At 37.2% G+C, this 27,651-nt stretch overlaps 1 protein-coding gene across 5 annotated transcripts in view; it reads left to right on the forward strand.

Moving 5' to 3' along the window:
- The window catches only part of CEP112 (centrosomal protein 112), a 437,815-nt gene that overhangs the window by 289,173 nt on the left and 120,991 nt on the right, over window positions 1-27,651 (forward strand). The window contains exon 1 of one of the 5 annotated variants that reach the window (XM_027625478.2): window positions 4,835-5,159. The exons of the other annotated variants lie outside the window; for them this stretch is intronic. Coding sequence (XP_027481279.1) covers window positions 4,986-5,159 — 174 coding nt within the window. The 5' untranslated portion in view covers window positions 4,835-4,985. Of the gene's footprint in view, window positions 1-4,834; window positions 5,160-27,651 lie in introns of those variants that run through there. 5 annotated transcript variants of the gene reach the window in all.

The raw sequence follows: 27,651 nt of genomic DNA on the forward strand, positions 1-27,651 counted from the left end.
GTGTGTGTTTGAGTTGAGATTAGCATTGATAATTGTACAATCCTTTCAATCCTTTTGGCTTCTTGGCCAAACCTGTAGGAGTCTTATTGGCAGTGAATCTTTTTTTCATAACATGGAAGAAAATAAAATGAAAAAAATACGTATTTCATTAGTATCTTCAACAATGATGAAGTGATTACAAATAAGAACAGAAAGAATAACTTATGTTATTCAATAACTTGATGATGGTTTATCATAAACGGGGGGCCTGTACATCCCAACTTGCCTGGGAAGGTCCCAGTTTGCACCTGTCGGCCCAGGATCCTGAATGATTTAACATTTCCCCACCTTTTCTGCTCTTCAACATGTCCCAGCTCGCATGTTAAGCTCTATGATTACCCTAACTAGGAGGGTGCTTTTTATGTAAAGGAGGCGCCTTTTCTCTTTATATATCCTATGGTTTAATTATTGAACATTATAATGCTGACTACATATATTTTAAATGAGTGCCTTTTTGAAAATAATACTGAACTTAGATTACAGATAACTAGACTCTAATTATTTTAATATCCTGACTAGCCTTCTGACTGATGTTTTTTTCTATATCACACCAACATTTCAGTAGCATTTGATGCACTTAGAACAAAAGTATTTTCCATTTGTTAGGAGGCTCAAGGAGATTGGAATGAAGAGGCAGAGCCTCCCTATCCATACTCCTGCCTGCTTTGTCTGGAAACTTTCTAGAAGGGGAGGGCAGAGGATGAGCTGATGGGCATTAGGGGTTAGGCACCGAGTATCTGACACATCACAGAGGGGCCATAGGGCATGGCACATTGGAAGAGCTCTAGGCTGGGAGTCAAGTCTCATTCTAATCATTGTTCATAATGGAAGGGAGACAGTTATTCCCTGTGGAATGGGGTTTCCTAATTCAGTATTGTGAATATTAAATTAATAATTGAATGGGGTGCCCGGGTGGCTCAGTTGGTTAAGAGTCTGTCTTCCGCTCATGTCATGATCCCAGGAAAGGCCTGTGTCGGGCTCCCTGCTCAGCCTGGAGTCTGCTTCTCCCTCTGTCTCTGCCTCCCCTCCCTGCTCATGTGCACTCTTTCTCTCAAATAAATAAGTAAAATCTTAAAAAAATAATTAATAAATAATAAAAAATGGTCAATTAATTTAACTAAATTGAATACCTTCTGAGACACAGTAAAAATAAAGTATATGACCAGAAAAAGTGCATTGGTTTAAATATACCTCTTCGTCCTCACAAATAATTAAGGAAATACTAATTAAAACAAGATACTATTTTTCATGTATTGAATAAACCAATTATTTTAAGTGATACCAAGTGTCACTTTTAATTAATAATACCAAATACCAAAAGTGCAATGAATAAATACTCCAAAATGCTATTAGTGGGAATGTAAATTGGTACAACTTTCCCAAAAGCCTTTAGTTATCTATATTGTGGACTTTTAAAAATTCATCTCTTTTGATGTAGTAGTTTATTTCTTGGTTAGCATAACATCAATACCAAAACCCCCAAAAGATATCCCTCTAAGAACAAATTAATCTGAGAAATCTGTTACATTTCTATACACCAATAATGAAGCATCAGGAAGAGATATTAAGAAAACAATCCCATTTACAATTGTACCAAAAATAAGATACCTAGGAATAAACATAACCAAAGAAGTGAAAGACCTCTACTCAGAAAACTATAAAACACTGCTGAAAGAAATTGGAGCTGACACAAGAAATACAAAGACATTCCATGCTCATGGATTGGAAGAACAAATATTGTTAAAATATCTATACTACCCAAAGCAATCTACAGATTTAATGCAGTCCTTATCAAAATAACAACATTTTTCACAGAACTAGAACAAAAAACCCTAAAATTTATATGGAACCACAAAAGATCTGAATAACCAAAGCAGTTTTGAAAAAGAAATGCAAACCCAGAGGTATCTCAATTCTAGACTTCAGGTTATATTACGAAGCTGTACTAATCAAACGGGTATGGTACCAGCACAAAAATGGGCACATCGATCAAAAGAACAGAATAGAAAACCCAGAAGTAAACTCACAATCATATGGTCAGTTAATCTTCGACAAAGCAGGGAATAATATCAAATCGGAAAAGGTTTCTTCAACAAATGGCGTTGGGAAAACTGGTCAGCTATAGGCAAAAGAATGAAAACTGGACAATTTTTTACACCATACACATAAATAAGCTCAAGATGGATTGATCCGAGGGGTGCCTGGGTGGCTCAGTCAGTTAAGCATCCAATTCATGATTTCAGCTCAGGCCATGATCTCAGGGTTGTGAGATCGAGCCCTGCATTGGGTTCCTTGCTCAGTGTCACGTCTACTTGAGATTCTGCTTGAGATTCCCTCTGCCCCTCCCCCAACTCACACATGAGCTCTCTCTCTCTCTCTCTCTCTCTAAAATAAATAAAATGTTTAAAAAAAATGGATTGACCTGAAAGCATAAAAATCCTAGAAGAGAGCAGAGGCAGTAATGTCTCTGACATTGACCATAGCAATATTTTTCTAGATATGTTTCCTGAGGCAAGGGAAATAAAAGCAAACATAAACTATTGGGTCTACATTATTAAAATAAAAAGCTTCTGCGCAGAAAAGGAAATAATCAACAAAACTAAAAGACAACCTACTGAATGGGAGAAGATATTTGCAAATGATATATCCAGTAAAGGGTTAGTGTCCAAAATATATAAAGAACTTACACAAATCAACACTGAAAAACAAATAATCCAATTTAAAAATGGACAGAAGACATGAACAGACATTTCTCCAAAGACATCCAGATGGCCAACAGACACATGAGAAGATGCTCAATATCACTCATCATCAGGAAAATGCAAATCAAAAAACCACAATAAGATATCACCTCACACCTGTCAGAATGGCTAAAATCAAAAACACAAGAAACAACAGGTGTTGGCAAGGATGTTGGAGAAAGGGAAACCCTTGTGTACTGTTGGTGGGAATACAAACTGGTGCAGCCACTGTGGAAAACCGTATGGAGGTTCCTCAAAAAGTTAAAAATAGAACTACCCTATGATCCAGTAATCAAACTACTGGGTATTTCCCCTCAAAATACAAAAACATGAATTCAAAGGAATACATGCACCCCTATGTTTTAGCAGCATTATTTACAATAGCCAAGATATGGAAGGAGCCCAAGTGCCCATCGATAGATGAATGGAGAAAGAAGATGTGGTGTATATACAAAGGAACATTATTCAGCCATAAAAAGAAGGAAATCTTGCCATTTGCAACGACATGGATGAAGCTAGAGAGTATAATGCAAAGTGAAATAAGTCAGTGAGAGGAACCAAATACCGTATTATTTCACTCATATGTGGATTTTAAGAAACAAAACAAAACAAAGTTAAAAAGAGAGAGAGGAACCAAGAAACAGACTCTTAACTATAAAGAACAAACTGATGGGTGCCAGAGGGGATGAGAATGGGGGACGGGTGAAACATGGGGATTGAGTAGGTCGCTTGTCATGATGAGTGCTGAGTGATGTATGGAGATGTTGAATCACTCTGCTGTACACCCAAAACTAATAGAACACTGTATGTTCATTACACTGGCATTAAAATAAAATTTATAAATAAATTAATTAAAGAAAAGTAGAAGAATGGGTGCTGAGGGATAGTTAGCAGGCAATGGCACACTCTTGATGCTTTCAGCATTTGATGCCCATTTTGTGTATAGCAGTCCTAGACACTTGATACAGTAATGAACAAAACAGGCAGATACTCCTGTCTCCTCAGAGCTCACATCCTAGCTGGAGAGACAGATAATAAATAAGCAGTGAACACGCCACATAATTAACTTACATAAAATTTTTAAAAAGTGTCTTAAGTGCTACTGAGTAAGAAATGAAAGTAAAGATTAAGGGAAACTATGGAGTACCAGAGTTGGGGCCTATTTAAATAGTGTGATCAGGGTTGGCCTCATTGAGAAGTTCAACAAAGGAGTTGAACTAGCCATGTGGATATCTGGAGGAAGAAATTTCTGATGGAGCAAATAACCAGTGCAAAGACCAAGCAAGAACATGGCTGGTGTGGGTAAGGACCAGCAGGGAAGCCAGTGTGGGGAGAGCAGAGGAAACAGGGAGAGAGAGAGAGTAAGATGAATTTTGAGGAATCCCAAGGGTTCTGATCACATAGGGACTTTGAGGCTGTTATAAGGACTTTAACTCTGAGTAATGGAAAATCATTAGGGCATTGTGCCAAGGAGTGATATGATCCAACTTAGACTTGAAAAGATCATTCTGAGAGTATGAGGACAAAGGTGGGAAACCCATTAGAAGGGCACTGCTGAACTCCAAGGGAGAGACTACGGGGGCTTGGACCAGAGTGGCGCCAGTGGAGGTGGTCAGATTCTGGATAGATTTAAAGGTGGAGCCAACACGGCTTCCTGACAGATTTGATTTGGGATGTGAGACCAAGAAAAAGGAAGTCATAGGTAAGTTTACACACGGGAAAAATGCAAATATACTAGTTCATTTCTCTGTGGGATAGGATTAGAAGTGATTTTTAAACTGTATCATTCAGTTTTTCTAAACGTTCTCTACATTATATCACACTGTAGTCCTAACAATGATGTACAAGTCACCACCTTGTTATACTGTTGCCCTGCCCCAAGCCCTAGGACATCTTCAACCTGCTTCCCCTTTCTGCCCTGAGACACCAGAGTCACAGAGACAAGGATGTGCCGGCCCTTCAGTCATGGTGTTACGTTAGCTGACATTAAAAACTGAGCAGCGTGATTGTGATGTCAGCAGCCCCTCCTCAGCCCTGCCTGTGAGGTTGGGATGTTCTCCAGTGCCCCTTACCCTGACCCAGGTCATCTTTCTATCAGGGCAGGGAGGCTGTGTCCTCATTAGCTTCAGAGAAAAGCAGAAATACTGCCTGCCTGACTTCGGCCTGCTCACAGGGCTCTCATTTTTGCTTCTGCCACATTAATGAATGCCGAAGGAAATGTGGGCCTCTCTGACCTCAGACTACTCCTCTCCCAAGGAAAGCCCAGCTGAGGGTCTGATAGGGAGGAAAAGAGAAGGTGGTCATGGCCCTGAGACAGAGCAGGCTGGTAGTCTGAAGCCCCTGAGGGACACGGGACCATCTGGCCTCAAAGAGAAGAAGGTAAGACTGTCTCTGTGCCTGAGACGGGGATCTTTCTGAAAAACAATTCTCAGGGGCACCTGGCTGGCTCAGTCAGTAGAGCATGCAACTCTTGATCTCGGGGTCGTGAGTTCAAGCCCCACCTTGGGCAGTACAGCTTACTTTTAAAAAAGGGGGAAGAAAACCCCAAATCTCACTGCTGGGCTGGATTAGGCACTGGCAACATAAAAACAGCCTCTCCCCCTCAAAGAACTATCCTTTAATGAGGCAGGGATAATGGAATAAACAACCCCGTGATTACATTCAACTGAAATCAGAGCCATTGTCTAGATCTGTTGGCCAGCATGCCTTGAGAAACTCCCAGGAAGTCTGTGGGGGAGGGGTAGAATCAGTCAGAACCTTCTGGACAAGGTAAACCATGAGCTAATGGCATGTCCCTCTCTTGCTTAAAAACTTACAAAGCGCCATTGCCCACAACAAAGTGAAGTTGCCACAGCTCCTTAGCTTTCTGGCCAAGGATTTACATAATCCCATTTTTTCCTCTCCTACCTTCCCTCTTTTCTCATTTATTTTAATTAATTTAATTTTTCAGTGTATAGTTCAGTGGCTTTGAGTACATTTAAATTGTTGTGCAACCATCACCACTGTCTCCAGAACTTCTTTCATCTTGCAAAACCTGAACTGTCCCCATTAAACACTAACTCCCTATTTCTCTCTCCCCCCAGCCCCTGGCAACCAGAATTCTACCTTCTGTCTCTATGTATTTGATGACTCTAGGTACCTCGTGTGAGTGGAATCAAACAGTAGTTATCTTTTTGTGACTGGCATATTCCACTGAGCTTAATGTCTTCAAGGTTTATCCATGTGGTAGCCTGTGTCAGAGTTTCCTTTTTTTAAGAAAGCCTGAATAATGGTCCATTGTTTGTATATACCACACTTTGTTTATCCATTCGTCCACCAACGGACATTTGGATTGCTTCCGCTTGTTGCCTATTGTGACTAATTCTATTATGAATATAGGTGTGCAATAATCAGTCTGAGCTTCTACTTTCAATTATTTTGGATATAATACCCAGTGTGGAATTGCTGAACCATATGGTAATTCTATTTTTACTTTTTTGAGGAACTCTCCGTACTATTTTCCACAGCTGGTGCACCATTTACAATTCCCACCAGCAGTGCACAAGGCTTCCAGTTTCTCCACATCATCGCCAGCACTTGGTTTTGGTTTGTTTGTTTTGTCTTTATAATTGCCACCATACTGAGTATGAAGTGGTGTCATCATCTGCCTTTCTTAACTGTCTCCCCAGCCACAGACACACTCTGTGCCAGGCCCACCCCAGAAGACTCCCTTTTCCACAGATAGGCTATAAGCATTCTCCTTCATGGCTTGACATGGTTTTTCTCTCTCTGCCTGGAAGACCTGGTGAACTTAACATCCTCCTTCGAAGATATTACCTGTCCTTGTCTTGCTCCTTCTTATACCAACTCCAGAAGAAATCAGGCTCTTTCTTGTATCAGGCATCTTCTTTTTAAAACTTTTTTTTATCAAGATACAATTTACATACAGATGATGTTTAATTCTGCAACTTTGACAAGCCATCACCACAATCAAGATAAACAACTGTTCCATCACCTCAAATGTTTCTCCAGAGCCTTTGTTGTCAATCCCACTTCCTTCCTCTTGCTCTGACTCCTGGCAACCACTCATCTGTTTTCTCTGACTCTTAGATTTGCCTTTTCTGGAATGTTGTAGAAATGGCTCATTCGGTGTGTAGCCTTTTGAGTCTGGTTTCTTTCCCTTTAGCATAATGCGTTTGAGATTCACGTTCTTGTGTGAAGCAATGGTCCTGTTCTTTTTTACTACCAATAATATCCCTTTGCACGGATGTACCAAAGTTTGTCCATTCTCCAGGGGAGAAATATGTGGGTGATGAGACATTCATATAAGGGTTTTGCGTGAACATAAATTTTTCGTTTCACTTGGGTATATAACAAGGAGCGGGATGGCTGAGTTGTATGTTAACTATATCTTTAAACTTCAGGAACTGCCAGACTGTTTTCCAGATTGGCTCTATCATTTTGCATTTCCACCAGAAATACATCTGGGTTCTAGTTGCTCTGCATCCTCACCAGCACTTGATACTGTTGAGTTTGCGATGTCATTTTAACCGTCCTAACAGGTATATCTCATTGCATGTGGATTTCCCTAATAACGATGTTGCACATCTTCTCATGTATGTATTTGTCATTTGAATATCTTTCTCAGTAAAGTGTCTAAATGTTTTTCCAATTTTATATTCAGTTTATTTTCTTTTTAATGAATTTTGATAGTTCTTTATATATTCTGGATACAAGTCCTTTATAAGATACATGATTTGCGAACACGTTCCACAGTCAAGGGCTTAACTTCTCATCTTTTATCAATGTCTGTCAGAGAGCAGGGATTCTTAATTTTTTATGAAGTCCAGTTTATCAGTCTGTTCTTTTTATAGATCATGCTTTTGGTGTCATATCTAAGAAATCTGTGCCTAACGTAAAGTCGCAAAGATTTTCCTCCTGTTTTCTTCTAGAAGTTTTAGTTTTATATTTAGATCTGTGGTCCATTTTGAGCCAGTTTTTGTGAATTGGACAAGGTACAGATTAAGATTCAGTTACTTTTAGCACTATTTGTTGAAAAGACTATCCTTTTTCTGTTAAATTGCCTTTGCAGCTTGTTGAAAATCAGTTGACCATAAATGTGTAGTGTGCTACTGGGCTCTCTAATTTTGTACAATTGATATACGTGATTGTTCTTTTCTAATAATGCCACAGTGTCTTTTTTAAAAAAAGATTTTATTCATTCATTTTGGAGAGAGTGAGCGCATGAGCAGGGTAGGGGAGAAGCAGAAGGGGAGGGAGAGGAGGGAGAGAGAATCTCCAGCGACTCCATGCTGAGCACAGAACCCAGTGTGGGGCAGGATCTCACGACCCTGAGATCACCACCTGAGCTGAAACCAAGAGTCGGACATTTAACTGACTGAGCCACCAGGCGCCCCACACAGTATCCTGATTACTGTAGTTTTATAGTCAGTCTAGGAGACAGGTGGTATGAGTTGTCTGACTTTGTTCTTTTTCAGAAGTGTTTTACCTATGGTAGTTCTTTTGCTTTTCTTAGAATCAGCATAGTAAAGTCCACACAAAATCCTGCTGGGATTTTTTAAAAAAACTGTGTGAATCTATTTCTCAGTTTGGAAAGAAATGAAATCTTACTGATATTGAGTCTTCTAATCCATGAACTTGGAAAATCTTGCTGTTTATTTAGGTTTTCTTTAATTTTTTCCATCAGTGTTTATGGTTCTCAGCATATAGATGTGGCATTTATTTTGTTAGGCTTATACCTAATCATTTCATGTTTTTAACTTTAAAACCCAATTATTTGTTGCTAATATGTAGAAATACAATAGATTTTTTAAATTGGTCTTGTATCCTTGTGACCTTTCTAAACTCACTAGTTCTAGTCACTCTTTTTATAGATTCTTTGGGATTTCTGCGTAATCAGATAAGTACCTATTATTTAATAGTTTTCCTTGTGAGAATTTTTTTAATGAACCTGTATATATCAAGACATTTTATATCTCAGTACTCTGACTAACACAATTATTTTACTAGACTGGTGAATTTTGGAAACCAACTTCTCAAAACAAACCTAGCATAAGAAGAATCAAATGATACCACATCAATCAGAGAAAATGCATATAGGATGTGGAAGCAGGAGCATTTATTTGTAATTTCCCAGTTTATTTTGTTATGTCCCGTGATGTATATATGATTTTTTAAAATAACAGTAATACACACAAACATATAAGCAAAGTCATAGGTATTTTTAAATACCTCTTTTTAAGATACAAATTATTCTTGGTCTTGGCTTTCCATATTAATCATTCTTTTTAAAAATCAAAATGCTTTATAAATGTTCTAAAATAATATAGTTTATGAATTTATTCTAAATATTGCATTAGATTGAGAGCCTCTGCTATTTAAAATCATAAAATTTTTGCAAATATTACAATATTGAAATCAGGCTCAGAACATATTTCTTCTACAAACATATTGAATAATTGGTAAAAACAGCAACAACAACATTGTTTGTAATATATTGTCCTTTTCAGTGAATGAATGACCTTTTTAAAAAACAATGTTACTTTGACAGGTTAAGTCTTTTTTAAGTATTAGAATCACCAAATTGTGTAGAAAATCTCTAACTTCCATGTTTAAAATTACATTCCCCTTAGAAATATTTTTTTCTTTTTCTTTTTTTCCCTTAAGAATATTTTTTAACTGGTTCATTACATCATTAAAGTGTGTTTTGAACTTTGTGTTCTGATTCACGACCAACTCTCAAGTAACTTTGGGGGGCATATATCTCATATATGTATAGATATATATATCTCATATAGATAGATATCAAGAGAGAGAAAGAGTGAGAAAGCCTTCTCTCTATAGATATACCTGAGATATATGTCCAAAAAGTTACTAACGTGTACATACATACGCATACATGTGTCCACAATTTAGACTACACTAATCAATTCCAATAACAATATAGACTGTATCATTGCACTTATGACAAAAACGCTAGTTAACCAGCCAGGTGCAGAGTATTATATAATATTTTTTGTATTTTCCAGAATGTATTACAAATTGTTACTGAAAAAAGAAAAGCTACATTTTTAAGTGTGTGCAGATGTGAATTTTGGCTAACAGAACTATTTTTAATATTCATCTATGGTATTTACTTGGCAAAGAAAACGGACATTTGTTCCCACTGCATGAACTTAACAGATCAGTAGACAGACATCCTAGGGATACTCTAAGAAAGCAACCCTGGGTCATGGAAAATATCTCATAAAACATCTATATCTTTGAATCTTATTTGTGACAGTTGCTTATGTTACTATACATTTTATGTTATTATTGAATGAGGGACTTTAACAGATCTTTAAATGAGCTTTTAAAGAGTTATAATTCAGGCCTATAATTCTATTAATTATTACAATTCTAACATGGATAATGGTGTTTATTCAACCCAGACTATTTTGTTAGATTGAAGGAAGTATTATCCATTTTAGAGATTTCCTGACATCAAGAAATTATTAGGATTGCCATACTTCGATCATAATGAATGGTCCATTTAGTCCTATATTTGGTGTCAAGTAGCACAAAGAGGGAGTAAGTGGGTGACGTGAACTTCCAAATCTCTAGTTTCCTTAATAACTTGTGGGTGAATGAGTCAACATATATTTAACAAGCATTTACTATATACTTAGCTCAGTGCTGATCCCAAAAAGGAATGTAAATTTGTCCCTGCTTTCTGGAAGCTTTTATTGTTGTAGTGATAATGAGAAATACAAGCACAAAAGAGCTTTTAAAACTATATAACTCTGTATAATAAAATTCTAGATTAGGGTACAATGCTGGGAAATCTGAGAGGGTCTGTAGTATTCAGAGGATGTTTTATGGAGGAGGTGGTCCTTGAAGTACAATATTTGGATTGGCACTAGATATGAAGAATTTTCTGAGGCAGTCCAAGGGGATAAAATGGGAAGCCATGAGCTTAGGATGAATTGAGAGAATGTCAAACAGTAATTAAGAAAACCTTACTTATAAAAAAAAGATGGACGGTGACTTTTGAAACTTTTCCATTTTAAAACTTTTTATTTCCACTTACTGAAAAGTTGCAAAAATAGTACAAAGAATTCCCATGCACCCTTCACCCAGCTTCCCCCATGTCTACATCTTGCTTATCTATAATGCAATCAATAAAACGAGATTCACATTAATACTTTTTTTTAACATTGGCAAAATGCATTTACATCAGTAAATTACTGTAGGCCTTCCTTGAATTTCACCCGTTTTTCCAGTAAGAGTCCTTTTTTGTTGTTCTAGGATCTCCCACCACATTTACTTGCCATATATTTTTAGTCTCCTCCAGTCTGTGACAGTTCCTCAGTCTTCCCTTATCTTTCTTGACCTTGACACTTTTGAAGAGTACTAGTTATCTTGTAGACTGTTTTTTCTCACTTCGGGTTTGTCTAATGTTTTCTCATGATTACACTGAGGTTATTCTTTGGCAAGAATGCTACAGAAAGGATGTGCCTTTCTCAAGTGCATTATATCAAGGGGTGCAAAATACCAAAATAACTTATTACTCGTGACATTGACACTGATCACTTGGTTCAGATGGTTTCTGCCAGGTTTCTCTGCTGTAAAGTTATTTTTTTCCCTTTGTAATATATAAAAATATCTTGAAGTACTTTGAGGCTATGTAAATACTCTGTTTCTCCTCAGACTTGCATCCACTAATTTTGTCATCCATTGGTGAATCTTGCCTGCAACACTATTATTAACTTTTTTTACTCAGTTCCTTTGAAGTTTTGGCATTTTCTGGCTTTAACTTATATGCGGAGGATTTTTTTTTAATTTTTAGTTTTTCATATCTTGAGGAGAAAATATTGGAAGTTAAGGTGACTTTTTAAATGCCATTTTTTTTTTTTAGTGTAAAGAATCAACTCTAAAGGAAAATAAAATAAAAAAATAAGAGGAAAGCAGAGGTAAGGCTTGTGAAAAAACAATGCATGATACAAGGGTTTGTATATCTAGAGAGCAACCTCAGTTTGACTCTGCATTTTCCAGGAACCAAATGGAAAGAGAGCATCATAATTAGAACAAGATTCAGTTCAACCAGATTTTAAAAATGAATTAGTTCAAATTCCTGGAATAGAAATCTTCAGAGAAAAATTTACTAGAAGTTTTCACAAAGAAATCAGTATATGATGTGGTTAACATCCTCAAAAACAATCTCATGGAACATAACATTTTTATTGGGTATTTTCTTTAAACGGTGGGGTAGTAGGTATTATTTTGACTTCAACTTTTCTAAAAATAGAGGAACTGTTACCGTGAGATATAATGCATTAGAAGTCAATCTGAGCTCCAGAAGTCTTTAGAAGATTCATGAAGTTATTTTGGGATCAGACAAATTACTGACCAGATAGTATTTACGTGAAGAAAAATCGAATCCCTGCTAGTCGAATGCTACTGTGCTAAATAACCAAAACCTTATTGTAATAGTATTTTCTCTGGAGTAGGAATCATTCGGTTTCCAAACCATGTAAAGGAGTTAAATAGGAAAGTCTCAGAATAACCTTGTTATGAAATAGTCCCACAGTATTGACCTTTAGGAGACAGTTAAGAAAACTGAGATTTGCCTTATTTGTTGTACTTCTTGAAAGATGTTTCAAGTTTTGCTTCTGGTGATAATTTTATCCCTGGAACTGAACACTGAGAAAGGATGTTGGAGAAGTAGCAAGGAAGAGGAAGAATATGCACATGCTGCGTAGCTTTTCTCTTGTTCATTTTCTATTTCTAAAGAGCTGAAACTATTTAAGATTTTGACATTATCTTCAAATATGGGACTTTTGATCTGCAATAAAGTCTTGGCTATTTTTAACAAAAAGCTTAAACGACCTTTGCACAGGATTTAAATGAATGACTGCCTATCTGATGTGAGCAAAGTAAATGCATGTGTACATTTAGAACAACTTTTAGCAAAGGAAAACTATATGGGTAATTCTTTCATTGTATATCACATTAGCATCTGAATCTCTGGATTATTTTGTAAATTGCCATATCACCAGTTTAATTTAGTTGAACTTCATATTCAAGTTAATATGAGCTAGGGAATGGATTAAGTATGGAGACTACAAAGAAAATATAACATTGTTGATTAGAACCTAAAGAGTCACAGTGTATTTTAACATAGATTTTTTAAATTACATGTTAGTTTATTTCCTATACAATATAACTGAGAATAAAATAGCCCCAACATAGTATCAGCTCACATTGGATAAAGAGCTCACCCAGGTCAGGGGACTATATTTGGCAGGGTCTGTAGAAGTTCCATGTTATCTGCATTTATTAGGTTATAAACTGAAAATAAAATACTATAAAAGTTTCTACTCAGAGTGTTTTGGCATGACTTTTAACTGCCCTGTACCATCTTTTTAAAATGTGCCTTATATGGCCAAGGAATTAGACAGCATTTTAATCAAAAATCCAGATGTGAAGATCGATTTTTTTTTTAAATACTCTCTGAGACCTTGGGAATAGAACCAAGTCAAAATTGGCAATGCTAGAGACCCAATCTTTACTACTCAGAAGTTAGAAATAGCACAGTTTTTGATAGACAATTCTTGGGGAAATATTAGATTTTAAAAAATCACATGAGCAGAGATTTACATGAACATGAAGGGAGTCTGATGTTGGCTTTGATCAGATCTTTCAAGAAGGAAAGGAGAAAGTTACTTAGGAAAACATTTTTAATCTTTCTCAGTTAAATAACTATTGGTTGTTTCAGCTTTCCACATCTTCACATCAAGGATTTCAGCCACTGTTTTGTAATATTTTTAATTAGATAATATTTTGGTTTTGTTCTCCTAACTTACATAGTTTCACTAATCACCTAATTAAATGAAGAGCATTGGTGAATGTGCTGAATATTTATATTTAACTGTTAATTAATATGTACCAATCCCCTTTATAATGTGCATGTTCATAAAATAGCCTTTAATATTATCTTATATCCAAATTAATTATATATTATATAACATATATAAGTTACCACCTATATTTTCTGATCACACACAAAATATTTTTGAGTTAAAAAAAACATAAACCAGGTAACATTTCATTTTTTGCTTTCATAAATATACATTTGGCAGTCTCTTGCCAGTTTCCCTGGAAGACAGAATCATAAACAATTGCTTGGGGTGCTTGGGTGGCTCAGTTGGCTAAGTGTCTGCCTTCAGCTCAGGTCATGATCCCAGGGTCTGAGGATCAAACCCCGCGTCGGGCTCCCTGGAGCCTGCTTCTCCCTCTGCCTACTGCTCCCCCTGCTTGTGCTCTCTCTCTTTGTCAAATAAATAAATAAAATATTTTAAAAAAAACAAGAACAAAAAAACAGAAACAACTGCTTGTACAATCTTTTTATTTTTATGAAATTAGGCCAGAAATAACAAATGAATAAACAAGTACATTTTAGACCAGATGACTACACTGGTGAATTCTTTCAAACATTTAAGGAAGAAATAATACCATTCAACATGAACTCTTTCAGAAAATAGAAGAGGAGAATCACTTCTCAATGTATGAACTTAGCATGACCCTGATGCCCAAACTGGACAACATATGGAAAGAAAATTACAGACTACAGACACAAAAAGTTCCTTATCAAAATATTAACCAATCAAATCTAGCAATATATAAAAAGGATAACACATCCTGGCCAAGTGGGACTTACCCCAGGAATGCAAAGTTGGTTCAACATTCAAAAATCAATCAATGTAGGGGTGCCTAGGTGGCTCACTCAGTTAAGCATCTGACTCTTGATTTTGGCTCAGGTCATGATCTCCAGGTCGTGAGATCAAGCCTCATGTTAGAGTCCATGCTCAGTGTGGAGCCTGCTTAAGATTCTGTCTTCCTCTCCCTCTCCCTCTGCCTCTGCCTCTGCCTCTGCTTTTGCATGCTCTCTCTCTCAAAAAAATCAGTCAATGTAATTTACCATATTAAAAGACTGAAAAAGAAGACCATGATGTTATCTCACTAGATGTGGAAAAAGCATTTGACAAAGTTTAACACCCGTCTATGATAATTCAGAAAAGTAGGATAAAGAGCAAATAATAGAAAAAGGAAAATCTACAGCTAAAAGTATACTTAATGGTGACAGACTGGGAAAAAGACAAGGATGTCCATTTTCACTTATAATTCTCCTTTATACTGAAGGTCCTAGTCAGCGAAAAAAGAAGAAAGAAAAGAAAAAGCATATAAATCAAGAAGAAAGAAGTAAAACTGTCTTTCTTTGCAGATAACATGTCATCTGCCTGAAGTAATCAAAAGGAATCTGCAAACAAACAAACAAAAACCCCTACTAGAACTAACAGGTAAATTGAGCAAGGTCACAGGGTACCAGGTCAATATGCAAAATCAGTTGTATTTCTGTATACTAGTAATGTATTATGTAATAGTGATTTGAAATTTCAAAAATCCATACCATCTAAAGTGACAACACAAACATGAAATACTTCAAATTTTAACAGAACATGTGCAAGATCTATACACTGACAATTATAAAACATTGGTGATATAAATTGAAGAAGACTTAAATAAGGGAAGATAAATATCAAACTCATGGGTGAGAAGATGCAACATTGTTAGAATGTCATTTCTCCCAAATTGATCTTTAGGTTAAGTACAGTCCAAATAAAAGAAATCTCAGTGGTTTTTGTGTTGAAATTGACAGGCTAATTCTGAATTCAGTTGACCAATGCAAAGCACTGCCAAATCAGTTTTGAAAAAGAGTAAATTTGGAGGATGCACACTGCCTGATTTCATGACTAACTATAAACCTACACCAATCAAGAGAAGGTGGTATTGGTGTAAGGATAAATCTATCAGTCAATGGATCAATATAAAGAATCCTGAAATAGACCTACACATTTATAACCAATTGATTTTTGATAAAAGTGTGCTAAGATAATGATTGGGGAAAGGATAGTCTTTCTACAAAGAGTTCTGGAACAATTGGATATCTACGTGGGGGGAAAAAAGAGCCTTGACTTTTTCCTCACACTTACACAAGAGTAGTGTGAAGTGGATCGGTGACCTACATATAAATGATGAAGGTATAAAACCCTAAGAGAAAATCTTAGTGATGTTGATTTAGGCAAAATTCCCTTTGGACTCCAAAAGTATGAACTATGGAAGAAAAAATTTGATAAGTTGGACTTAAAATTCTTGCTCTTCAAGAGATACTTTTTTTTAAGATTTTATTTTTAAATAATCTCTATACCCAGTGGGGGGCTTGAACTCACGACCCCGAGATCAAGAGTCACATGCTCCACCGACTGAGCCAGCCAGGCACCCTGAGGGATACTCTTAAGAAAATAAAAAGGCCACAAACTGGGAGAAAATATCTGCAAAATATGTATTTTTTAATAAAAGATTTTTATCAAACACATATAAAAATTCTTATAACTTAATAAGACAATATACTTTTTAAAAATCAGAAAAATCATTTAACATTCTTCACCACAGAAGATGTACTGTACTAACTAAAATTTTAACTGTGTTGTTGGGGCACTGGGCTTATCTAACTAAACCATGAAAATCTATGCAAGTGGCAATTGTGCACAGTAGCGACTGCATATGTTTACGAAACAGAATCACAATTACCTTCAAAGTATATGAATCTTCTGGGTTTTCAATTCCACTAAGTGTCCAATAAGGGACAGACACCCTATGTTGTTTTGGGGAGCGCCATACCATGTGTGTGTGCCAAACATCTGGTATTAAACACTCCTTGCCCTAATTAGTTACTCTTACTGACTGGTAATAAAAATGGCCCATGTTTCTTGCACCAAGTGTCAAGCATTGTTGTATAGGCTTATCTCACTGTCCCGTCTTATTGAAGTAAGGGCTGCCATTCCCTTTGCGGAAGCTTAGATAGGTTCAGTAATTTGGAGAGATGAGATTCAAGCTCAGATTGACTCCAGAGCCCGTGCCCTGAATTCTCTTATTGTACATGTAGTAATAGTATGTCTGATGACTGTGCTGAGAGGGAAACATAGGGAGATATGAGAATATACCAGAGCCGACAACTTGCTCATTGGTCTCAGAAAGACTTGCCTGAAGAAATAATGCTGATGCTGCTCCTTTGATAAAAGCAAATGCTAGATACACATGCAGGGAGAGATGTGGGTTCTAGCCAGGCCCCTGTCAGTGACTAGCTGAGCAGCCCTTAGACCAATGACCTCTCTGAACATGAGTCTATCCTTCACTCACAAGGTTGTCTTTTCAAGCTTCAACTAAAAAAATTTTTACTTTTAGTTTTTTTAATTTGATTTTTTATTATTTTTATCTTTTATTTAAGTATAATTAACATACATCTTAAATTAGTTTCAAGTGTACAATATAATAAACTTCAATTCTTAATGCTTTATTTTTTCTATTAGGAGAAATAAACACCTTTGGTGGACAAAGATTATGTGATGTTAACTATGTTTACAAATAATTACTTTGTTTACTACCCTCTGTCCTGTCTCATTTCCACCACAACAATTTGATCAGGCAATACAAGATTTTTTTATAGAATTGTTCTTGTTAAAAGTTGACATTTTCGGGGCACCTGGGTGACTCAGTCGTTAAGCGTCTGCCTTCGGCTCAGGTCATGATCCCAGGGTCCTGAGATGGAGCTCGGCGTCGGGCTCCCTGCTCAGCAGGAAGACTGCTTCTCCCATTCCCACTCCCCATGCTGTGTTCCCTCTCTCGCTGTCTCTCTCTCTCTCTCTCTCTCTCTCTGTCAAATGAATAAATAAAATCTTTAAAAATTTTTGACATTTTCAATATCATAAAACAAATTAACGATCTTCTCTATTTTTGTCAGGCTAGAAAACATGGGTCCTCTGCTTTGCACTTCTTTGTGCTCAGATAAGTTCTTGAAAATAACTGATGTAAGTTAAAACAATTGAGAAGCGTGTTCAGTACGTATTGACCTAATGGAAGAAGATATTTATTGTATGCCTACCACGTATCAGGCACTTGGACATATGTTATCTACCTTAATTCCCACATTAATCTGCTTTAATTCCTTTGAAGTCAGATCCCCTTAGTATAGTTGGAGATACTGAGGCTCAGAGGAGTTAAGTAGCTTGCTCAGCATTATAGGGCCACAAGTTGCAGAACCAAGATTCTAATTCCAGTGTCTTTCTCTAGACCCATGTAAGGAATTGTTTGCTTTCTGTGTCATGACCCAGCTAATCCAGCCATGTGCTGGTTCAGAGGGGTCACCATGAGCAAAAGATAGAAGCAGCTCCCCTTCACAAGATAATTGGCTTTATGAGCCAATTCATGCCTGTTGCCCCCTTCCTCATTCCCAACTAGACTCTGATTTGGATTCCCAGCTCTTCATTACCCACAACTTTGCTTCACAAGCCTCCTTCCCTGTATTTCTGATTTCTGCCTTGATTGGTCTCCTTGAATATTTGGTAGCTGACTCATCTTTCAGCTCTTACTTGATCACTTTGGCCTGGACCTCAGATCCATTTGACTTAATGGAATTCTCTTAATGTACTTTCTCTAAGAATGATTGGTCCATTTCCCTAGACAAACATCAGACCTTTCCCTAGTGCTTCTGTGTAGAAGGACCAGAAGTGTAATCCTCCCATAACATCCAGCTAGTCCTCTGGGTGCTTCAGTATCAGAGGAAATGTTGACCCATGCTGTATCTGATGTGCTTCCAAATTCATCTTCTGATTTTTGCTTTGTGCTTTAATTTGCACTTTATTAGATTTTTACTTTTATAAGATTTTTTTTTGTTCAAAAATACTTTCAAAAAGCAGTGCCTACTTTTGCTTTCAATCTTAAAAATGTTAAAAATAAGCTTTTATCCTGTATAAACTCTAGTTTTACACATTTATTTTTCAAGTTAGTCTTTTTTTTAAATTTTGCATTGACATCTGTAGAAAATTCTGTTCATGTAAATAATAGTGCTTAAAAGTCACTTTGACTTTTGAAAGCTGCCAGATTCCCTTATCGTTGTCTTTGAGAGATTAGGATGTTTGTTTGGAAGGTTGTCTTTTTTTTCTAAATAAAACAAGTTTTGTTGTTCCATTGTAATATTTCATTTTAATCAGATTGGTTTCTTGTGGAGATAATATATAACAGGAACCCAAAATACTTCAATAAAAAACCTTCAATTATAAATAGACTGGCTTTGTTGGATGGCTTTCGGTGTCCTTGTCAGCATTGAGACTTCTGACTTTAGATAGATGTGGAAGAATTTTCTTTGGGCACTTAGGGTCTGTGAGAGTATAAAACAATTATACTCTTTTCTTAACTATGAATCATCTGCAAGGGGGGAAAGCCATTCTTCATGTAAATATCCTGGAAAACAAGAAAATAAAATCAAGGGAGAGTAGGATATTTTTCAATAAGAAAAATGTATTTTCAATACATATGATGATAATTGGAAAACAACAATGGAAAAAATTTTGTATTAATGGGGAAAAAAACCCAAGAATGGTTTTACATATATTGTAATAGTAAAGTGCCACTTCGATTTAGAGTGGTAGACCAAAAGTGAGGCCTTCTGTTGTTGCAGAGATGCATGGCTCTTCATTTACTTTTCAGTTCTAAATAGATTGGTAAAGGGAAGGAGAGCAAAAGTTTTTAAACTTTTATTTAATTAGGTAACATTATCTCATAGAGCTTGACATTCACAGTTGTAACTTGTATGTAATTAAACTGGTATAGACAGAGCAAAGCATGTCCTACCAAATCATTGTCCAGTGGGGACTTCCAAGTCATTACCCCACCATTTTCCACTTTCCATCAGTTTCCTTATGTCTTCATTTCCCAGCTGGTTTCAGAGTCTACCAATGTAATCCCTCCCTTGAACTACCCTCAACTTCCTTGTCTCTCTTGTCCTCTACTTTCCTCACTGGCAAATCCTCAATCCTGGTTGAACCAAAATACTTATGTACCCTACTCTTGTATCTAATCATGTTCAAGAGCAGAGACACTTAGGCTGACTGATCTCACTTCAACTTAAGGCCAGAAAGCTTAAGTGGGCTCTCTGCACGGCAATGGTTAATTCCTTTCCCACTATCTAAGAAATTTTCCTACCTCTCTCTTCCTCTCAAACCTCACTGTCTCACTTTATTTCACGAGACCTTTATTTCATGAGAAAAGTGGCAGCAACAGAAGAGAACCACCTCATCAGTGGTTCTCCATGTCCATCTTCCGGCCACATCCATTCCATGTGTTTCACCTTCCCTCCTTTAGAGTGCATGGTACCTTACTTAAGGATGTGTGCCTCTTTCAAAGGCCTTTGCTAGGGCCCTGTACTCTGTATCTCTGCTGAAGGACTTCTTCCTTTAATCATCCATTAATTTTCTTATAGCAACTTTCTACTGTATTCCAAAATCAAAAAAATGCTGTAATATTTTCTTTTCTTTTTTTAAGATTTTATTTATTTATTTGAGAGAGAGAGAGTGAGTGAGTGGGAGGGAGAGGGAGAAAGAATCCAAAGCAGTCTCTGTCCTGATTGCAGAGCCTGATGTGGGGTCCATCCCATGACCCTGAGATCATGACCTGAGCCAAAACCAAGTCAGCGTTTAACCGACTGTGACACCCAGGCACCCATGCTGTAATATTTTAAAGAATTCTTTGATCACCTATGCCAAATTATATATACATTGTGTTAACAAACTGATCCCCAAATCTCAGTGGTTTAACAAAGGTATATTGTTAAAGTTAAACCATAAGAAAGTGCTGCTTTTGTGGGTTGAAGCTGGTTCATTATCGATAATCTCACGTGATTAAGTAATACTTTCCCAGACTATGAGTCCAATATTGTTCGACAGGGAGACTCCACTATCTTGAATATCACCAGTCACCTGTGGTCAGAGAAAAGGGGGGTGGGGCATGAAGAACTCCTATGTGATTCTTTGTGCCTGGGCCCACAAGTGACACTTAGTCTCCTCCCAGCCCTTCAGCCAGAACTGGACAGAGCACCACCTGCAGGCGGCTGGGAAATGGAGGTGGCGCATACAGGGAAGGAGAGTAGGAAAGTCAACAAGCAGTAAAGGCTCTGCTGGAAACCAAATCCCCCTTCAACCACTCTGCCTTTTCTCTACCTTTATAACCAAACTCTCCAAAAAGAGTTGTCTGCTTACTTGCTGCATTTCTCATATTCTCTTCTGGTGCCCATGTCCGTGGGGCTCTCAGCGACTTTAGTACATTGTAAACTTTGTCCAGTCAACAAATGACCTCTGCACTAAATTCATTACTCAGTCTTCATCCCCAGTGATGTCTCAGCAGTTCTGACATCACCCATCACTCCCTCTTCGGTAGACTTTCATCACATGATCAGTTGGGAGGAACATCGCTCTTGCTGGGGATCTCTCCTGACTGGCTAGCTGCTCCTAACTGGCTCTGCCTCATCTCGGACCTCTTAATGTTTCTCTGCCCAGTCCCTGACTGGTCTTGTAGAGTCCCACAGCTTCCTGTGCCATCGACATGCTGAAGACTTCTGCTTGCTATCTCTTATCCTAGGCCTCTCCCCTGAGCTCCAAACTTGGATATCCAACCTCTTTCTAGACATCTGCCTTGATATTCTAATAGGAATCCCACACTTAACAATTTCTGAAACAGAACTCTTTTTTTTTAAATTTTTTATTGTTATGTTAATCACCATACATTACATCTTACTTCTTGATGTAGGGTTCCATGATTCATTGTTTGTGCATAACACCCAGTGCTCCATGCAGAACGTGCCCTCCTCAATACCCATCACCAGGCTAACCCATCCCCCCACCCCTCTAGAACCCTCAGTTTGTTTTTCAGAGTCCATCTTCTCTCATGGTTCGTCTCCCCCTCCGACTTACTCCCCTTCATTCTTCCCCTCCTGCTATCTTCTTCTTCTTTTTTTTTTCTTAACATATATTGCATTATTTGTTTCAGAAGTACAGATCTGTGATTCAACAGTCTTGCACAATTCACAGCGCTCACCGTAGCACATACCCTCCCCAGTGTCTATCACCCAGCCACCCCATCCCTCCCACCCCCCCACCACTCCAGCAACCCTCAGTTTGTTTCCTGAGATTAAGAATTCCTCATATCAGTGAGGTCATATGATACATGTCTTTCTCTGATTGACTTATTTTGCTCAGCATAACACCCTCCAGTTCCATCCACGTCATTGCAAATGGCATGATCTCATTCCTTTTGATGGCTGCATAATATTCCATTGTATATATATACCACGTCTTCTTTATCCATTCATCTGTCGATGGACATCTTTCCACAGTTTGGCTATTATGGACATTGCTGCTGTAAACATCGGGGTGCACGTACCCCTTCGGATCCCTACATTTGTATCTTTGGGGTAAATACCCACTAGTGCAATTGCTGGATCATATGGTAGCTCTATTTTCAACTTTTTGAAGAACCTCCATACTGTCTTCCAGAGTGGCTGCACCAGCTTGCATTCCCACCAACAGTGTAGGAGGGTTCCCCTTTCTCCGCATCCCCACCAACATCTGTCGTTCCCTGACTTGTTAATTTTAGCCATTCTGACGGGTGTGAGGTGGTATCTCACTGAGGTTTTGATTAGGATTTCCCTGATGCCGAGCAATGTTGAGCACTTTTTCATGTGTCTGTTGGCTGTTTGGATGTCTTCTTTGGAAAAATATCTGTTCACGTCTTCTGCCCATTTCTTGATTGGATTATTTGTTCTTTGGGTGTTGAGTTTGATAAGTTTCTTATAGATTTTGGATACTAGCCTTTTATCTGATATGTCATTTTTAAATATCTTCTCCCATTCTGTCGGTTGTCTTTTGGTTTTGTTGACTGTGAAACAGAACTCTTGATTCTCCCCCAGTCTTCTCCAAACCAGCAGCTAGGACTCAGAGTTACTCTTGACTCATTTCACCCTTCCACACCCACATTCTTCCTAATAGAAAGTCCTGCTGATTTTATCTTCAAAATGTATCCCACATCAGATCACTTCTCACACTTCTGCCACTACCCCCCTGGTCCACAACCACCTGGTTTCCTTGTTTTCACGCTTGCTCTCTCTAATAGTCTTTTCTCCACACAACCATCAGATCTTTCTAGAAATAAATCAGAGAGTGTATTCCCCTGCTCAGAAGCCTCCAGGGGCTTCTCATCACTATTAGAGCAAAATGGAAACTCCTTAGCTTTCCCTCAAGGTGCTATGTGATCTGGTCCCTGCCTGCCTTTTCCCCTTACCTCCTGCTCCTCTCCCCAGCAATTTGGCAGATCCAGCATGCAGCTTTTGTTTTATAAACAAGCCAGACTTGCTCCTATATAAGGCCTTTCACTTGCTTTTTCCATTTTTCCTTCAGATCTCATATCTCCTAATAACGAACTTGTTCCTGCCTAAGTGTTAAATTCCCCTACCAATTTCCATTATTGTACCCACACTACTCACTTCTTATGATTTATTATTGTTTGTTTACTTATTATTCAATGTTTCTCCTGGGCCTAGAACAATGCTTGGCACCTAGTAGACATCCAATAAAAATTTATTGAATAGATGGATGGAGGGATAATTATTATTTTTCCAATTATGGCATCCCAGTTAGACTGAAAAGATTTCATAAAGAATAATTCTTGGGCCTTGATTTCACCAACCAGTAAAACTGACACAGACACTCTAGCTCTCTAGAAACAGATCAAAACATTTTTTACTGCTATTGTATCAAATATGATTTGAATGTATCCATAATAAAGCTAAACTTATGAAAATAATACAGAACTGGTAAACATTTGAAAGAAGATAACTAAGTGATAAAGGGAATGAAGCAGCTTCCATATGAAGATTTTTTTAAATTTTCATTTTAGGCAGAAGATTGAGAGGTGGTTTTTTTTTGTTTTGTTTTGTTTTGTTTTTATTTTATCAGATTCTCTGATCTTCTTGTACCATGATTAGGTTAATTCAGATTATTTTTTCAACAACGCACTGTTTAGAAAAATTGGAAAGAGTAGTTTCAAGACAAATAAAAGGAAATATAGGAATGCCTCATTCATCAGATACTGTCCAGGAATAAAACATTCCAGGTGTCAGTTTCCAAATAACTAAAATATAATCCCTACAAATGTGCCAAAACTGACATTTTAAAGACCATTTCTCTAACATACCCCCTGACTCTTTAAAGCAAAAATCCTGATGACATTGGACATCAGCAGCCCTCCTGACAACTCCATTGTCCCTGGGGACATTGTGGTGCCACACAGAAAATGGTTTATAACCAGCAAGCCCCATCGTCATTCTGGCTGTCTCCTTTTATGGTTCTAAGTCTGCTTCCCCAGATGTCACTTTATTCTGAAGGCAGCCACTTTCAATCTGTTGGCTGATTTTCTACGCCCAATGGCATGGGTGAGGGCCTCAGGGCAGTTCCTAAATAACATACACAATTGATGCTGGAATTCTGATCTCTGGGCAAGTGAGGTATTATGGTGGTAGTGGAAATGGCAAAATGACTTAAAATACATTAAAATGATGGTGTTGAGGAGGACCTTTATGACTCTTCCTGCTTCTATGAAGATTACTTATACAAAGTCTCTTATGGCTGAATGGACTATGAACTTGACCTAGCATAGTGGTATTTAATGTTATCCCATTAATAGCATATTGAAGATATAATTCATATTTAGGATGACCATATGTTCTAGTTTCAATGCCTGTTTTCTCAGTGTAATTCTTAACACTCCATTCACTCTCAAAAGTCATCCAATTTTGACAATAAATTATATTCATCCTTTTACATAAGGCATTTTAAATAATTCACAAAGTACTATTAATTTTTTTCATTCAGCCCAGAATGTAGTTGCCTGAAATTGGGAAATAAAACTCAGATATGGGATTTCTTAAGTGATGGCATCAGAAATATACTTAGTGAAGTGCGCCTGGGTGGCACAATCGGTTAAGTGTCCAACTCTTGGTTTCTGCTCAGAGTCTTGAGATCGAGCCCCGTGTTGGGCTCCATGCTCAGGGCGGAACCTGCTTGAGTTTCTCTCTCTCCCTCCTTCTACCCCCCCATGCTTGCGCATGCTCTCTCTCTCTCAAATAAATAAATCTTAAAAAGAGAAAATATACTTAGTGAAAAATTATGCTTAATGTACTAGGCAAAAAGAAATGTGACTTGAGGAAATTTTTCCTGGTGACGGTAAAATATAGATCTCTTGTAGGGGAAATTTTGACAGTTTATACATATCTGTTGAGTGAATAATTAGATTTACTTATCTACATTTTAAGAGTAAAATTATCTAAAATTTGTTTTCTAAAAAAAGCTTTGTAGACTTAGAACACAAAACAATGTCATGAGCATAGATTGCACGTATAATTTTAATAATATAGAGAAAATATATTTTATATTTGTGAATCAAAATACAAGGCTTTTCTTATGTTTACTTCAATTAACACTGAGTTTGCTTACGTAAACTAGGCAAAACACATTTAAAAAAAACTATAGGTAATTAATCACAACTCTTTCAAGACATCCTGAGAGGTTACTGAAAGGTGGCAAATTCTTTTGGATGAGAACTTGTTTATTGGTTAACGTTTTTATCTGTGTTAGGAAAGCATCTGTTCTAAAGAAATATAATCTCAAGATATTAACATCTATTAGCTTCAGGTTAAACGTGTTAAAAACAGAATCATTTCTGTCATTGTGGATTTGTCTACATCTAGGATATATTAAATAATTGATGAATATAAACTACTTTTAAATTTATTATCACTAAATGTGTGAACATTCAGAATTAACAGAAGTGTTCAATGATTCATAAAAGCCCTCTTTTGATTAGAAAACTACTAAAACACATTAAGACACATAAGACATTTAATTTAGCAAAAATTTGCCTAAGAAAAGTCAGTGCATGAAACATGATACATTTAGATATTATAATGCTATCAACTTGTAATATGAACGATCCAGAAGTTATCTTTATGATCTAGAGATTATCTCTATGAAATTATTTATTTGGAGGGAGTGGAGAATAGAGTTTTCAGGGTACCATATGGGGCTGGGTTAAATTATGCAATCAAATTTTGAGAAAATAATGCAACCCCTAGGTATTTGGGGAAAAGTCTTCCTTGCTAGATGCAAGTTAATTTTGCATCTACATAAATTACATTTTGAAAACTTTTGACACAAGTATGAGATACTTTTCTTTTAATCACCATATTCACCACTCTTTTCCATTTAAAAATGATTCATGGTAGAGAAAGAAAACACGGATATCATGCAATACACCAAGATACCTCTATCATCTTCATTCCTTCATTTATTACTTTTATCAGTTATCTAATGTTGTAAACAAATCACAACAAAATGCAGTGGCATCAAACTACAACATTTATTATTGTTTAACTTTCTGTGAGTCAGGAATTTGGGAGCTGTAAAACTGAGTGCTTTTGGCTTGGGATTTCTCATATTGTTGCAGTCAGACAGTAACTGGCTGAGGCCATTTGAAGGCTTCTTCACTCATATTTCTGGTTTTTGTACAAGAAAGATTCAAACAGCTGGGGCTCCTCTGACATCTCTGTATTTGTATGTGGTTTCTCAACATGGCAGTTTCAGGGTAGCTAGACCTCTCACATGTTGGCTTAGGACTCCTGAGGCTCATGTCCTGAGACAGAGAACCAGGTGAAATCTATATCACCCTTTTGACCTTCTCTCAGAAATCAAGTTGTGTCATTTCTACCACATTCTTATGGCAAGGCAGCTACAAAGTTTGCCCAATTCCAAGAAGAGAGATCTTTGACCCCACCTCTTAATGCAGGAATATGAATACTATACTGTGAGCATAACATGTGGGAAAGGGTATATTGGTATGGGCATCTTTGGAAAATATAGTCTGCTGCACTGAGAAAATGTATGACTAATTATAATGTGCTAGGCAATATGATGAGTTCTGGGAATAAGATGAATAGTATACAATTCCTGCTTGCGTGATGCTGTAGTCTAGTAAGGGGAACATCCATGTAAATAAATTTTATACAAGGGCATAGGTTTAATAAGATAAGAGAATAATTAGCTTTGTGGAAGGTAGGATGTTGGCAGATGTGATGGAGGAGGTGGTTAATGAAGACTTGAAGATAAAAGAAAGTAATCTAGAATGTCTCCCAGTTTCCTGGTTTGGGTAATCAAGTGGATGAAGGTTTTAAGACATGTTGGGCTGGAGACACCTATGAAATATCCACATAGAAATGGCCATTGGTCATCAATAAGGCTTTCAGAGAAAATGTTTGGAAGATGAAGATTTGAGAGATACTGACTTTTGGGTAGAATCTGAAGACTTACACATGGATGATATTTCCCAAGGAAATTTTGTGGAAGAAGAGAATACAGGAAGTGATGTATCCCTGTGGAAAACAACACTCAATAAATGTGCTGGGGAGGATGTCAGGATAATGTCACATTAAGGACCTCCAAAAATTCTTTCCTCCATGAAAGCATTGAGAAAACAGGCAAAAATGACCATAATCAACCTTTTCAGAACTGTGGAAATTAACCAGAGGCTTACAGAAATCTAGGGAATATTCATTAAAAACAAAAACAAAACCCAGCTGAACCCAGTAATAAGAGCAGGCTTTGTGATTTTTAAACTTATGCTGTTCCTACCCTACCTTTCTTCCCAGCTCTGCAGTAGCATTGAAAACAAACAGCCAGCAATCATGGAGAAAATTAGTAGCCTGGAAACCACCAGGGAGGGCAAAACAGGTAGCTCCTTCAAAGCTATATCCTGAGAACTATTGTTATTTGACCTGTCTAATCGATCCCAGGGAGACCCCACTCAGAAGGCTGTCTTTATGTGTACTGACTTGGAGCTCACCCAGTATGAAAACCTTTTTCTCTAGGAATAGTTTTCAAAAACAATTAGAGAT

The sequence above is a fragment of the Zalophus californianus genome, chromosome 16 (assembly GCF_009762305.2).
Source record: "Zalophus californianus isolate mZalCal1 chromosome 16, mZalCal1.pri.v2, whole genome shotgun sequence".
Lineage (NCBI taxonomy): Eukaryota > Metazoa > Chordata > Mammalia > Carnivora > Otariidae > Zalophus > Zalophus californianus.